Source organism: Xiphophorus maculatus, chromosome 9 (genome assembly GCF_002775205.1).
Source record: "Xiphophorus maculatus strain JP 163 A chromosome 9, X_maculatus-5.0-male, whole genome shotgun sequence".
Classification (NCBI taxonomy): domain Eukaryota; kingdom Metazoa; phylum Chordata; class Actinopteri; order Cyprinodontiformes; family Poeciliidae; genus Xiphophorus; species Xiphophorus maculatus.
Genome location: NC_036451.1, coordinates 5,212,344 through 5,225,238, shown reverse-complemented (window position 1 = coordinate 5,225,238; position 12,895 = coordinate 5,212,344). Strand labels below are relative to the sequence as shown.

Below are 12,895 nucleotides of genomic sequence, written 5' to 3'. Positions count from 1 at the left end.
GGTCTCTTAATTTTTTCCAGAGCTGTATATTTATAATTATTTACACTGCATAAAAGGACATTTAAACATATTTTTTACTGTCTAACGTGAGAATAGATTACATGATTCCTGTTTTTGTTCAGCTAGGATTTGCAAAATTATTCCAATTTGTTAAATGCCAGATGAGAAGTGAACATTAATAATAATGGTAATAGATTTTATTTATAAAGCCCTTCACATCTTTAGTTCTCAAAGGGTAAATCATAGCACCTTTAGATACAAAGTCTAAATTAGTTACAGTAGAGATTAGGAGAAAGTCTTTTTTTTATGTCAAATTAGTTAGTGACTGGACCAAAATACAGATAGGAGAAGGGAATTTCTATTGAATACATGAATAATTGATAAATAATGGGAAAAAACATACAGAAAGTCGACACTGCAGGGATACAGGGTGTTATGGAGATAAACAAAGTGTAGCGAAAGGAGCCAGAGGAGAACAATGTGAACTGGGAGCTTAAATATCCTGGGGAAGAAGAGAAAGTGGCAAGGAACCAGATAACCTGTGTAAACTAAACAGAGCAAAAGAACAGAGGCTATAAAACCTAAGAAACAACAAAAAGAAACACTTATCTAAAGAAATGATAATCCAAAGTACAAATGATGAGAATAAATTAAAAAACACAAGGGACAAACTATAATGGTAATAATATAAGAAAAATAAACAATAAAGAAATGACCAAGACTTTTAGATAAAACTAAAAGTAAAAACACCTGCGGATCATAAAATTTCTGTCACAAACCTTAACCTGTTGAGTCTGCTGATCACTGCTGGGATTTTAATCATGACCATGTGCTTTGATAAAATGAAATTAAACTCTCTGGGAAAAAAAACCCCAAACTAAAACATTAGGTTTGGTTTGAAACAAAGGAATATGTGGGAAGGCATCCTAAGTAGATACTCATTTGAACCTCATTAGAGTTGACGTCATCATAAACTGAAAAATCTGCACACTCCACTACAAGACTGAAAATGGCTCCTTAGGGATGGTTTCTTCTTTTTTCTTTTTGCAACTTATTGTGAAATTAGGAAAAGAAAATAAAGGAATAGATTTAGTTTTGTCTTCAGAACATGTGAACCAGTTTACATTTTTTTACAGTCAAGCCTAAAAAATTGGAAACTGGGAGCAACACCATAAACTACAAGGCGAGAAGAAGCTCCAAAAGTGTAAAATATTTTATAAATTTCTCAGCAATAAATCATCTGCAGAGGAGAAACTTTGCTCTGTGCTGTGAACACCGGGTGGCGCTCCAACTCTACTCCAAAGAAGCTGAAAGGGCAGTGCATGGCTTCTCTTTATTTTGTGGTGTGGCAGGAAATAGTGGATAGTGTTTTTCCTTTAATATGTTCAGTTGGTGCAGCCATTTTAATATCACTGCTTTAACATGAGAGCACTAACAGACACTGATCCTCTAACTGGACGATGACACAACTGGAAATTCCCTGAGCTGTGAAACGGTTCAGTAAAATTTCCAACCACAAAACGCCGTCTTCATCTGATCCAAAGACACAAACCTATTTGACCTGTGTAGTAGGGTGCATGTGGGTTGCTGTTCTCATTAAACCTGGCTGTTCACCTAAAGTGAGAAGATGGGCAAGAAGAACAACAAGAGGAGAGCGGAGAGGAGCGAGATTAACAACTAAGGTGGGACAATTTTGACTGAACAAAAACTTGCTGTACTTCCCCCAAAAAAGCTGGAATTCTTGACAAAATGTCAAGAACAAAGTCATTGTTGAAGGAAAACCATAAAACTTTTAGTGCTACTCTGGAACACATTAACGAACACTCATGCATTGGAATGGACAACTAAAAGTACCAATCTAAACTGTGAAAATGTAAAAATTTAATTGATACTCTCTTTATTTAACCTGACTGAGCGTTGGCAATTTTTCAAAAAGGAAAAATTTCAGTCTGTTACTGCAGATGAAGGTGTCTATGTATAAGAAATGACTCAGGGAACCCAAATGAAAACACCAAACCTTTCAATGTTAATCTGTGAAAAAATGTCAAAGTTGCGTAACATTTCCACTACACATTATAATCATTTGCTGTTTTGTATTGGCGAATGAGATCTATGACAAAATCCACTAAAGTTTGAGGTTGTATCACAATCATCAAATGAGGAAAATTTTAAATGGTATAAATGTACGTGCAAGTTGGTTTTTGGTTATTTACAAAGGGCTGTAGGTTCAGTGCTTGATAACATTCATATTCATATTTGTTCTCTATGACTAACTTTCAAAAGCTGGAAAATAAATTTATCTGTGGTTGTTGTCTAAACATAAATAAATAATATTTTTGTTGATTTACCAGATAATAGTTAGTTAACCTGGATCATAGATGTTGTATAGCTAAAAGCAAATTGTCTGAAAATTTGAATCCTGGTTGTAAAGAATGAATAAATTAAATTAATACTATAATAAATACAGTTAATTATAGAAATGTAAGTTCTAACGGTTGCAACTAAGGTTCTAAAGATCTAAATATAGAAGAAATAAATAGAAAAAATGCTAGAGAACAATGTAGCAAATAAAAAAGTAATAACAAGTTTGTTTGACGTCTTTGACCTGGAAGGTCTGGTGGGATGAGAAACTCTCCTGTTCTCTGAGTTTTGACCGAACAACAAGCCCCAGCCTCTGTTTTTCCCTCTGCCCAGAAGTGTGTGAAGTCAGCCGTCTGTCTGGCACAGAAGTGTGTTGATGTGCTTCCAGGTGTTTGTGGTTAATCCTAATGTCTGGACTGCAGGACCCTCCCTACACCCTGTGAGATCATCGCAATTTTAATTAGACCGGATTCGCCAATTACAAGACACGCAGGGCGTCTCGCTTTCTCTCCTCGGTTCTATAAAAGGAGCACAGGTCATCGATTTGGCAGACAGGAGCTGAGGAACGGTGAGTTTACACCATGTTTGTAGTAGTGTGCCTTTTAATTCTGAAAATGACAGTTTTATCTTAATTTCTGATGCTTTATTTCAGACTTACTGTATAATGTCATCCAAAAAGTTTATGGTTGCCACTTTGCTGGTTGGTGCTTTGAAATTCATCTCATCTCAGAGTGAGTATAACTATAACTGCCACATTTCATTAAGAAGATATTTAATTGCCAGTCTACGCAAAAAAAACATACATATATATTGTTAATTTTTCTGGCAATTTGTTAAATGTTTTCTTCCCCACAACTCATCCATGTTTGCTTTGTTAATGATCATTAACCGGAGGGAGGACATGTGCCTACATTTGTTTTTGTTGCTCAACTTCAGAAATCGATTTCTGGCAGCCTGTGCTCCCGAGGATCACATCAGCAGCACACACTGATTTCTCAACTCGTTTCTGATCGTTTTTCCTGTTTGCGATGTTTCCTACAGCGAGCTGCAGAGAACGATGTGGCGCCGAGTACTACCGAGGCAACACGTGTCAGTGTGACTACACCTGCTTGTCCTATGATGAGTGCTGCAATGATTATGAAGCTCAGTGCACCGAAAGTAAGATTTGCTTTTGCACATATGCACACAAACAAATGGAAGTGATGCTTGTGTAGTAAATTATATTAAACTCTTTAAAAAATTCTGTTTCTTAGAGAAAGTCTGGTATTTTTAAAGAACCACCATTTTAATCCTATTTTTAGGATTTAAGCTAAAAAATTAACAATTGAGCAGGAGGACGGATTTTTTTTCAGCAGAATGAAAAATGGTGTAAAAATAAAAAAAAGCACAAGAAATACATCTAAAAAAATGTTCTCATACTTTTAGTGTCATTATTTGTAGATAGTCAATGAAGATATTGCAGGAATAAACGGGAAAAGCTGTTAAAAACCTGCATTTATTGTTATATTTAAACTTAGAAACATTAGCTGATTCATTTTGTTTTGTAGCCAAAACTTATTAAGAGCCATTGTGGCTCAGGAGCCACAGGTTGTAGGGGATCAGAAAGGCTGAAAACTATTGAAGTTCTATGATTCGGTCAATAATTAATTTGTCAAATGAATATTTAAACTGTAATAAATATATAACAAATACATTATGGACAGTCAAAACCACATATTTACTGTATATACGCTATAAAAATACAACTAATCTTCTCACTATCTGACATTAAAAGTAACTTCTCTTTTCTCTTGAAAATCATAATTTGCTGTAGCACAGAACAATACTGTAATAAGTATATATGCCGTCTATATATATATATATATATATATATACATTCTCATATGTATCTATTTAATGCATGTTTCCACTTTTCTTTAACTATTGTTAACAGAAAACTAATTTAATCTTCAATTTACTTATTGAATAGCATGGATTAGAGTGGAAAAAATAGAAGCGTAGAGAAAAATGCTCTTATGCTGAACTTGATGTGAGTTTAATTTGTCAGAGTGCACAGTTGTGTGCATCTGGTACATTATATAACATGGATCCACACAGATCCAGAGGAACTGTGTGGATCTGTTGTGTTTTCAGCTTCAGATTTTTATCTGTGCAACAGAAAACTCCTGCAAGGGCCGTTGTGGAGAAACCTTTAAGAGAGGCCGGCAATGCAACTGTGACCCCGAATGCTCAAAGTTCAACCAGTGCTGCCCAGACTACAAGAAGCACTGTGATGTGGATGGTAAGCCTTGATCAGCTCATACAGCAGTGGTGTTTGTGTTTTCTCTTTGTCAGCATGTGAAACATTTTTCCTTTACAGAATACCCAACAAGAAACTCTAAGATTGGCAATTTAAACACATATCTTATGCACAAATTTAATGAATTAATTTAAAAAATGAATCTAATATGCATGTGCAGCATGTACCGCAGCATCTTGAAATGCATGCAGTTAATCTGCCCTGATGCATTTGACGGTATTTTCTGTATCAGTAATTACTGCAGAAAACAGTGGAGGAGCAACAGGACCAATGACGAGTATCTCATGTAATAATGTACATGATAACAATCCCAAAGGTATTTTGTTTTAACCAAAAGGTTTGCTACATTTTTATCCACTTAGGCTTTAAGGAAAATGTATGTTTTTCAATAGAAATTCCAGCTAAAATTTACTTGTAAATATTCTCACAGATTCAACTGTGACAGAGGATCCTGAATTGGGTGAAGGAGACAATGCAGGTGAGGTCACTGTTTGCTTTTTTTCTGCTTTTATCTTACTAGATGTGGGTAGAGTACATAAAACTGTACTCAAGTAAGAGTAGCACTGCTTAAACATAGTTTTACTCAAGTGAAAGTAAAAGGTCTACATTTTTTTAATAAGAGTATAAAAATATCTAGTTAAAAGTATTGAGTGACTGATCAGAACATATAATTTAATATTTAAAAAATGATTTCATCAGACAGACAAAATGCAACGTTATGTCCAAAATTAATAAAATTAATATCTTAGTACTTGAAAGAAGGCAAAACTAACTTACAAGTAACTTTTCAGCAAGATATAGAAGTATGTTTTATGTTTTATTTAATGTAAAAATTATAGTTCTACTGGTATAATAAGTAGGTATATAAAATGGATAATAATCTGCAATTGGAACCAGCACTTTTTAAAATATATACAAAGGAATTATTGGCTTAAAACAAGCTCCTATATCTTGCTGAAGAGTTAATTGTAAGTTAATTTTGTCTTATTTCATGTGTACAGATATATTTGCACTAGAAGTTAGACAAAAATATGTGTGTTTTTCCAGTGAATTCTCTCTTCTGCTTCTTGGAGATGGAAAAAAAATCCTGGCATGTCAAGATTTGACAATATTTTGATTCAATATTTGATTAAAATATTTAATCAAATATCTTGATTAAATATTTTATGCAATACTATTTACAACCATTTCCTTTTTTTCCCAATTCATCCGCAGATGACAGCTCATTTACTCCAGACAGTTCAACACCGTACCCACCCACAGATGTTGGCGATGGCGATGGTGAGCAGAAACACCACGAAGAGTTCAGCAAACAACGTTTTCCAGACATAACAATAACAGACAGTGTAAACCTCTCTCTGGTAGATATATTTGCTGAGATTTTTCCGGGTGACGACTTGTCCACCAATGGAGATGTGCAACTGGAGGCGTCTCCAAGCCCAGAGGTCAGCAGTGGTGATGGACCGACTCCAGTTGAGCCCTCGGATGAAATCCCGACAGAACCGACTCTGGTTAGAGACGATCCACAGTTCAGTACAGAGCCGACGCCTGTGGATGACATTCTTACTTCGGCAGCAATTACAACTGCAAGCACAGGTGTGTGATGTTCAGTGTTCAAATCCAGAGATATTGGGAAACAACCAGGCCCACAGCATCACAGAACCTACACTGTACTTAACAGTGACCCTAAGGTGGATTTAAACACATCCATATTTTGTTTCACACCAGAACCATTCCAGAACCATTTATATAAAAAAATAAGTAAAATCTCCAATTACGCACCTTTTGCTTTTTAGATTAATTAGTTAATCTAAAAAACGGTCAGCAGATCAGCCCTACACTGTAGAACTGAGAGTTTCACATGTAGAAGCATTATTTAATTTTTTTGCTGTAGATGCATCTTTTTATAAAAATAAAAGGATGCATCTACAGCGGTGTCAAACCTTTTGCCCTGAGGGCCAAAACAGGCAAATTTAAACTGCTGGCGGACTACAAAATTCATTAAATAAGGTTTTTTAGTTTCACCTGCGTAACAATAAACACACCTTATATGAAATCTGTGTATCATTGAGGATCCAAAAGATAAATGTCACAGACTGTTGCCTTCTTAAAAATAAAAAAAAAATAAAAAAACAATTTACAAATTTTTGGGGTCATCTATTGCTTACTATTTTGTAGGCCAGATTTTTACCATTCTTGACTTGTTGTCAGGGGCCGAACAAAATCATTTCAGGGCCCACAAATGGCCTCCAGGCCACACTTTGACACTCCTGCACTAAAGGAATGCTGTGTTATTGCGTTTTAGCCAAAAAAAATTAAATTTTCTTATTTAATGGATTTTAAAAATGTATTTCTAACATTGTATTAAAAAGGTTAAATGAAAAATGTGCACAATGGAGTAACTTTTAAAAAAATCTGATTAGTTAATTGTGAAAATAATCATTAGCTAAAATAGCCATTAGTTACAGTGCTATTAAATTGTCATATTTTCCCCATTTCAAGACCAACAAGCAGATCCAACAAGCGACCCCAATCAAGCAACGACTCCTCTGGTTCCCTCTGAACCGCCAACTGAACCGAACTACAGCGTCCTTGACCCTTCATCGACCTCAAAGCCACAAACTGAACCTACAGCTTCGTCTGGAGCTACAGAGACTGAAAAGGAGATTTCCCCCTCAGACACACCAGAGGTCAGCCCCACCAACGTAAAGGACTTAATGGAAGAGCTGGAAAACTCCCAGCTCACCACAACTCCGGGCTCGTCAACGTCGGCTTCAGTGACTGAGGAAACCACTTCAGGCCCAAACACGGAGAGCAGTCCAGAAAGCATCACAACCAGCTCTCCTGATGTTCTGCAAGACGTTTCAGACTCCACTCTCAGCCCAGCTACAGACGAGTTGCTCTCATCCACAGCGGCAGGCCCGGACAACGCCAGTGACGGTGTTAATCCAGACGAAACAACTGCTGATCCTCCCACATCTGAACCCGACTCCAAACCGGACCCGTCCATATCATCACCCAGCTCTAAACCTGAGACCAAACCTCTGGACCCACAAACCCAGATTACAGACAACCTGAACGATTACCAAGGAGGTAATAACACATTTTACACAATGAAGACATATTTTAATGAAGCACTAACTTGTTTCACAGGCGTGATTCTGTCACAGAGATGGATGTTTCCAATTTGTGTTAAATATTCATTGCAACTGCTAGCAGCAGGTTTTATGAGCACTGTTAGTTTTTATTCTTCCTCTAGAGAATAAAGTTTATAACTTTTATTTAGGCAGGGGAAAAAGCTTTCCAAACCTTCTAAATATTTGATTTTCCAGTCAAGGACAGTGAGAGCCATTATCCACAAATAGAGAAAACTGGGAACTATTCATCCAGTCAAATTTACTCAAATTATCTAAAAAACTTATTACCACTCATCACAAATGTTTGATTTTAGCATGTCCTGCATTTACTTGAGTAACGTTTTGGCAAAAATTTACTTTCAGGAGTGTTCTTACTACGCTGTGTGTTTTTACTTTTACTTGAATGATTTAATTAAGAAGTATCGCTACTCGAGTAACATTTCTGGATTCTCTACTCACTGTGAGTACCTTTCCTGAATCAATGTGCTTGAACAACATATTTTTGGCTACAAGTGCTTATTAGCTCTACTTTATGGTTTAGTCATTTAAATTTACCTTGAAAATAATGCAAACATTTTTTTCTGTGTACTGTGAGCCTGGGCCCCAGCAGAAGAACTTGTACCACAGTTTAGACATTCATAACTCCAGAGTTGCATCAAAGCAGTGTCTGTTGCTTAGCTCAATGTCTTAAAGGTTCCTTATTTACAACAGTTTTTATGAGACCCCATATACAGGATGGTTAGCCAAAGCTGACTAATCAGAGATGACTAGATTTTTTTTTTTTGCTTCTAAAAAGACTTTGCATTTTATGAAACTCTGTAAAAATATGTAACTAATAGCGTTTAATTTAATGGTAATTCATGAATAGAAATGACCCATGTTTCCTGCTGTAGTGTTTTGATTTAGATTTTTTCTTCAACAATGTGCTCATTTGTCCCCCAGATGACAGTGATGACACAAACCTGTGCAGCGGACGCCCGGTCAGTGGGATCACCACACTGAGGAACGGCACGATGGTGGTTTTCAGAGGTCAGTGTCAAAAAGCTGGAATCCAGTCTGTTCACAGTCATCTGTAATTGGAAGAGCAAGACGTTTTACACTGCAAAAATACAAAAATCCTACCATGTATGATCATGTTTGCACTAGTTTCTAGTGCAAATATCTTAGTGCATTTGAAATAAGAAAACTAAATCACAAGTAACTTTTCAGCACAGCGTAGGAGCTTGTTTTAAGTCCAGTTCATTTAATATAGAGGAAAAAGTTACTGCATATAAATGAAATTATCGGTAACAAGACATTTTATTAGAAGTTAAAATTTCTTCTACTGGCAGAGTTACTTAAAGCTACTGTAGTTTTGGATTCATTCGGTTTATTTACATACACATTCGCATGAGTTACCAACAAAGCAACACATCGATTAACTATGCAATATTTGTTTAACTTGCATGGAGGGCTATTATACCTTCTTCATTTATTACAGGCCATTACTTCTGGGTTCTGGACAGAAACCTGGTGCCGAGTTCACCCAAAGGAATCACAGCGGTGTGGGGCGTTCCCTCACCCATCGACACTGTGTTCACTCGCTGCAACTGTCAGGGCAAAACCTACATTTTCAAGGTAAGACGCCTTATAGCAAAGAGATTCATCAAACATCTGAAAAGAATCATTTAGAAGTACATTGAAATATACAAATAAACAATTCTATTACATGTTTTATTAAGAAAATAAACATTTTATTGCCTAAAATGCAATAACATTGCTTTAGTGTATGTTTGACCATTTGTAGCAACTGATGCATCTGCAGCTAAAAAATGTGAGCATGTGAAAAACTCAGCCCTTCCTGCTTGACTTAACGTCAATACGGTTTTGGGCTAATCTGTTGATTATTTTTTAGATTAAATGATTAATAATTGGATAGCAAAGGGTACTTAATAAAATGTTTTTATTTTTACAGAATGTGAACCAGGTGAAGCTAAAACTATGCAACTTGAGTTGTACTGAGTAGAACATATTTTCAGACCAAGGTTTACTTTATCTCAAATGCAAAATATATACATATTGTTTGCACATTTTTGGTTTAATTACTGATCTGAGTGTGTTGTTCTTTCAGCAAACGGTATTTTTTGAGTCCGTACTCCAGTTACCGATTAATTGATTATTAAATTAGTCAGTGATTATTGCGCAAGACATTTGAGACTGAGTTGACCCTAAACATACAGTCAGAGCAACAATGTAATGGTTTAAATCAAATCACATTCCTGAGTTAGAACAGCCCTAGTCAAAGTCCAGATGATAAAATGTAAAGAATTTTGTTTTTTGTTTCAAATTTGACAAAGTTTGAACTATTTTGCAAAGAAAAATAAGCTGGTGAACAAAAGACTTGCATCCGGGACTATCCAAATTTAGAGATGCTACATGAAAGAAGAATAAGAAAAGATTTAAAACTGCACAAAAGTTTCACTCAGCTTCACAGTTATGAACTTCTTTCTACTGATGTACCAGACAATTCCAACAAAACTGAAGCGCAATAAGCCTCAAAATTTCATATCTAGATTCTGATGAACATTTATAACATTTCCTTGTTGTTGTAAATTTGCAGGGAGGAAAATACTGGAGGTTCGAAAATGATGCTCTGGACCCGGGTTTTCCGAAAGTGGTTAAAACGGGCTTCGACGGGCTGCAGGGCCACATCACAGCTGCCCTGTCTGTGCCGCAGTACCTCAGCAGGAAAGAGTCTGTTTACTTCTTCAAGAGAGGTAATGAAAATATTCTAAAGCATTTTAATATTTTTCTCTGTAATTTCCTTCAAAAATGTTTTTGTTTGGTTTACAGGGGAAACAGTTCAGAAATATTCATACCAGTTTGGCACCAGTCCCAAATGCGGAAGAACGGCCCACGTGCCTGTTTATACCGTTCGCGCTCGACTGGTCCGTCAAGCAGGTACGGCACGAACTAAAGCTTCAAAATAGGAAAAATACTTTTAAAATATGGATTCAATAAATATTTTTGGAGTATAAATGTATTTTTAATTGATCCATTTTAGAGAGATTTCAACTCAAGAGAAAGTACCCAATGAGATGAGAGGATTTTCTTTCTCTAAATATTTCTAAAGAAAGCAGCAAAGTTTAGATACTAGTGTCTAGGAGGGACTAATAATCCTTTATAACACCAACTCAACAGAATGGACCTGAACGTCAGATCCAATCTCACTGCAAAACTGACCAATTCTCATTTTCCATCTCCTTACAGTTTCTGTTTTGGAACCACCAATAAACATCCGTAAATCCTGGAAAGGCTTCCCCTCCACCATCACAGCAGCCGTTTCCGTGCCAACCAACAGAAACCCAGAGGGGTACAAATACATCGTCTTCTCAAGATGTAAGTCAGCAATACAGCATCTTATAATACTTAACTTTTTAACATTTTCCGTTTTTCAAATTGGGATTTTTTGATAGACTAACACGAAGAAGAAAACTTTATGCACCCGTTTTATTTATTTGTACAAAATAAAAGCAATGAAAGCATCTTAAGATGTTAGATTGGCTCAGTGAAAAGTCCAGATCTAAATTTAATAGAGAATGTGAGTGGAAAATGGATTCTCAGATGTTCTCCATCCCGTCTGACAGAGGCGAAGCTATTTGTCAAAGAACGGGCGAATTTTTTTACGTTTAGATGTGGAAAGGACATAAACAAACCCAAGACAGGAAGTGGAAGGAATGGCAACAAAGAATATTGTAAAAACTAGCAGCATTGATGATATGGAAAGTTAAAGACATTTGAAGTTGTTTTATGCATTTCTTATTACTTAGTATTATTTTGTGGTTTTTATCTCTTATTATTGTGGTTTAACATCAACCTGCCAACTAGAGATGGAAATTAGTCACTTCACTATAATCCCATGAATTTAAATGTAAATATCCTTTAATACATATATTCCACATTTTTAAAGATAAATTCTGGAAAATATTTACTCAGGCAAGCATATTTTATAAATAATGTTTCCTTTTGGTTTTACTTCACATTTTGTGGGTCTATTACAAAATCCAGATAAAATACAGTTTGTAGCTGCAACAATACAAGATATAAACAGCTGTAAAAATTAAAAAATCTTAAATCGAGTGTCAAGTTAGTCATATTCAGCACTGAAGTTCTCAACTAATCAGTGTCAAAATCTGTCACTATTTTGACAGATTTAGCTTCATTTCTAGATATCCACTGATAAATCATTGGATAGCCACAGATTGTTCAAACAAAACTTGAATATCTATAAGCAGCAAATGTGTTTTTCTCCTACTTTGTTTTGTATTAGGAAGCTAAACTTCAAAGGACTTAAAAACCTTGACACGCCATCCGGCGCGTTTAATGAGGAATGCTAAGCAGATGTACAGATCGTTAAATGTGGAGTGTAAAGCATCCTTTAACAAATGGAAACTTCCACTAGCATGAAAAAATACGCTGAAATGCATCTGTTTACAGAATATGTTGACCAAGCCACACCTAATGTTTTGCAGCGACGGCGTACAACGTGAGGATGCACGACGGTCGACCTGTTGTCGCCGCTCCGAGAGCAAATGTGTCGTCGAAAACTGACAACTTCTTCAGATGCCCGAAGAAATCCTAACTGGAAAAATAAAACAACAAACGGGCACAGGCTAATTTCAAACAGTTTTAATTTCTGATTAAAACACAGCATCAACATGAATTTTAAAAAAAACAACATTCAAATAAACTAAATCTAGCCAAGAAACAAGAACATGGAAGAATGCAGATCTGAAAGTTGAATGGCGTCGCCTCCAGTTAGGAGTTAGTTCTGATTGGTGCTTCATCTCAGAAATCGTCTCCCATGAAAGCCGCGGGGAGGGAAGCTTTGACCTGTGGAAGACAAAATATTTCAGATACAAGTTCAACGATGATGTAGATTCTGTACAGTTACTAAGTATTAGTCAATGCATATAATCTCCTGGCAGTTTTGGTTAATGAGGCAACATTTTATTAAATACATTGTTTGTGCATAAATAACAAGAGTGTGAACATACTGATTTTTTTTTAAAGGCAATAAAGACTAAATGTCGTGAAAACTGTCACATTTTTTCCGTTT

At 35.9% G+C, this 12,895-nt stretch overlaps 2 protein-coding genes across 4 annotated transcripts in view; one reads left to right on the top strand and one right to left on the bottom strand.

Moving 5' to 3' along the window:
- Window positions 1–2,672: 2,672 nt before the first annotated feature.
- Window positions 2,673–12,881, top strand: LOC102235570 (proteoglycan 4). The gene is made up of 14 exons (XM_005803924.3): window positions 2,673–2,929; window positions 3,014–3,092; window positions 3,403–3,519; window positions 4,520–4,642; window positions 5,091–5,138; window positions 5,876–5,941; window positions 6,026–6,256; window positions 7,163–7,753; window positions 8,740–8,826; window positions 9,278–9,414; window positions 10,397–10,553; window positions 10,630–10,737; window positions 11,047–11,175; window positions 12,309–12,881. The coding sequence occupies exons 2-14, from the start codon at window positions 3,026–3,028 to the stop codon at window positions 12,416–12,418; spliced, it is 1,971 nt and encodes a 656-aa protein (XP_005803981.1). The 5' UTR covers window positions 2,673–2,929; window positions 3,014–3,025; the 3' UTR covers window positions 12,419–12,881.
- Window positions 12,451–12,895, bottom strand: part of tpr (translocated promoter region, nuclear basket protein) — a 29,303-nt gene continuing 28,858 nt past the window's right edge. For all 3 annotated transcript variants that reach the window (XM_023339406.1, XM_023339407.1, XM_014470558.2), the window contains exon 51: window positions 12,451–12,669. In XM_023339406.1, coding sequence (XP_023195174.1) covers window positions 12,620–12,669 — 50 coding nt within the window. In that variant the 3' untranslated portion in view covers window positions 12,451–12,619. The remainder of the gene's footprint in view (window positions 12,670–12,895) is intronic.